We start from the raw sequence: 1,887 nt of genomic DNA, 5'->3' as shown, positions 1-1,887 counted from the left end.
CCCACATAAATATAAAAGATATATTTATATATATATATATCGAATAAACTAATATTTTATTTTATTATATTTATACATTTTTTCTTTTTTTTCTTTTTTTTTTTAAAAAGTTATGGAGATTTGTCATCTTGCTCCTTTACCATGCATATTGATAAGTTGCTGATTGTTTTTATTTTTTTAATAAAGTTATGTGTGTGCCATACAGAAAAAGGAGTTAAGAAGGAAATCGTTTCTATAAATATTGATGAATTTAATAATATTTTAAAAGAAGAAGTAAACTATACACTTTTAATAGTGTACACACACTGGTCATACAATTCGAATTTATTATTAGAAAACCTAGACAAACTATCCAAGCTTTTATTGTATGAAGAGAATATAAAGTTATGTAAAATAAATGCAGCAGCAAATACATCTATCATAGATAAGTTAGATGTGTATAGTTATCCATCTTTATTTATGATTCGAAATAAAGAAATATATAGATATAATGGTGTCAATAATATTAGAGGATTATTATTATGGATATATCAATATTTAGATTTTAAAATATATGAAATTAATAATATAGAGAGATTAGATGTTTTTATAGATTTGAATGAATATAATAATACCATTTTATTTTTTATATTTAAAGATTTAGGAACACCAAATAATAATATAAATAATATATCAAGAATAAATGACTTAATAAATATATGTCTTCTAACTAATAAAACACTTTGTTATTATATTAAAGAAAATAATGTTATAGATTATTTCGAAAAAAATATAATACAGGATAAATATCATTATAATTTAAAAAACATAAATCAAGATTCATATTATGCAATACTATTTAAAAATGATGAATTTGATGATTATTTCTTCCCTCTTAATAAAAAAGAATTAGATATGTTAAGTAATAATGAGTATACAATCGAGGGAAAAATAGATCATTTATATAATTGGATAAATGAAAGAGAACAACCATTGGTTATACAATTTTCTGAACATTTCTTTTCTATGCTATTTTCAAATGACACTGTTACACTTTTTATTATTTATAATAATATAAATAATATTAATAAAGAGGATATAATAAAATGCGCGAAGAAATATAATCACAAGATAAAATTTGCAATATCTGGTACGACACAAATTTTTGAAAAGCGATTACTTAATGAGTTACTTATAGAGGAGAATATTAAAGAACCCCTTATGAGGATAACAGAGTTTAAAAATTATATAAGATTTCCTTATAAATATAAGACAGAAAGTGATGACCAGGAAATAAACGAAAAGGTAAAAGACACAACACACGTGGCAACATGTAAATATATATATATATATGTATGTATGTATGTATGTATGTATGTATGTATGTATGTATGTATGTATGTATATTCATTTGTATTTGTTTACATTTTTAATAGCACACATTCATTTTATATATTCCATATATATATTTATTCCTTTCAGTCAATTGATGATTTTATTAATGGGTATTTACAAGAAAAAAAATACTTTTATAGAAAAAGTGAACGAGCCTTACCAGATGAATATAACAACGGATATATAAAAATTATTGTGGCGGATAATTATGATCAATATGTTTATAGAAATGACATGAATGTTATTGTATTATATTACGCTCCTTGGTGTGGACACTGTTATAAATTCGAACCTGTTTATAGAGAAGTAGGAAAAAGATTAAATTTGTATGCAGCCAAGTTCAAAAATTATAAAAATGACATTATTATAAGTAAAATTGATGCCGTAAATAATGAAATATATAACATACATATAGGTAAAAATTATTGAATTAAATGATAAATAATATATATATGTAAATATTTATACATATATATATATATATATATATATATATATATATATATATATATA

At 21.3% G+C, this 1,887-nt stretch overlaps 1 protein-coding gene across 1 annotated transcript in view; it reads left to right on the top strand.

The window, feature by feature from the left end:
- Positions 1 to 141: 141 nt before the first annotated feature.
- The window catches only part of PRSY57_1471800 (protein disulfide isomerase), a gene marked incomplete at both ends in the record, with an annotated part of 2,443 nt that continues 697 nt past the window's right edge, over positions 142 to 1,887 (top strand). The window contains 2 exons of the mRNA XM_012910314.2: positions 142 to 1,284; positions 1,462 to 1,789. Of these exons, the coding sequence (XP_012765768.1) occupies positions 142 to 1,284; positions 1,462 to 1,789 (1,471 nt within the window). The remainder of the gene's footprint in view (positions 1,285 to 1,461; positions 1,790 to 1,887) is intronic.

The sequence above is a fragment of the Plasmodium reichenowi genome, chromosome 14 (assembly GCF_001601855.1).
Source record: "Plasmodium reichenowi strain SY57 chromosome 14, whole genome shotgun sequence".
NCBI classification, from domain to species: domain Eukaryota; phylum Apicomplexa; class Aconoidasida; order Haemosporida; family Plasmodiidae; genus Plasmodium; species Plasmodium reichenowi.
This window is presented reverse-complemented; position numbering and strand designations above follow the sequence as displayed.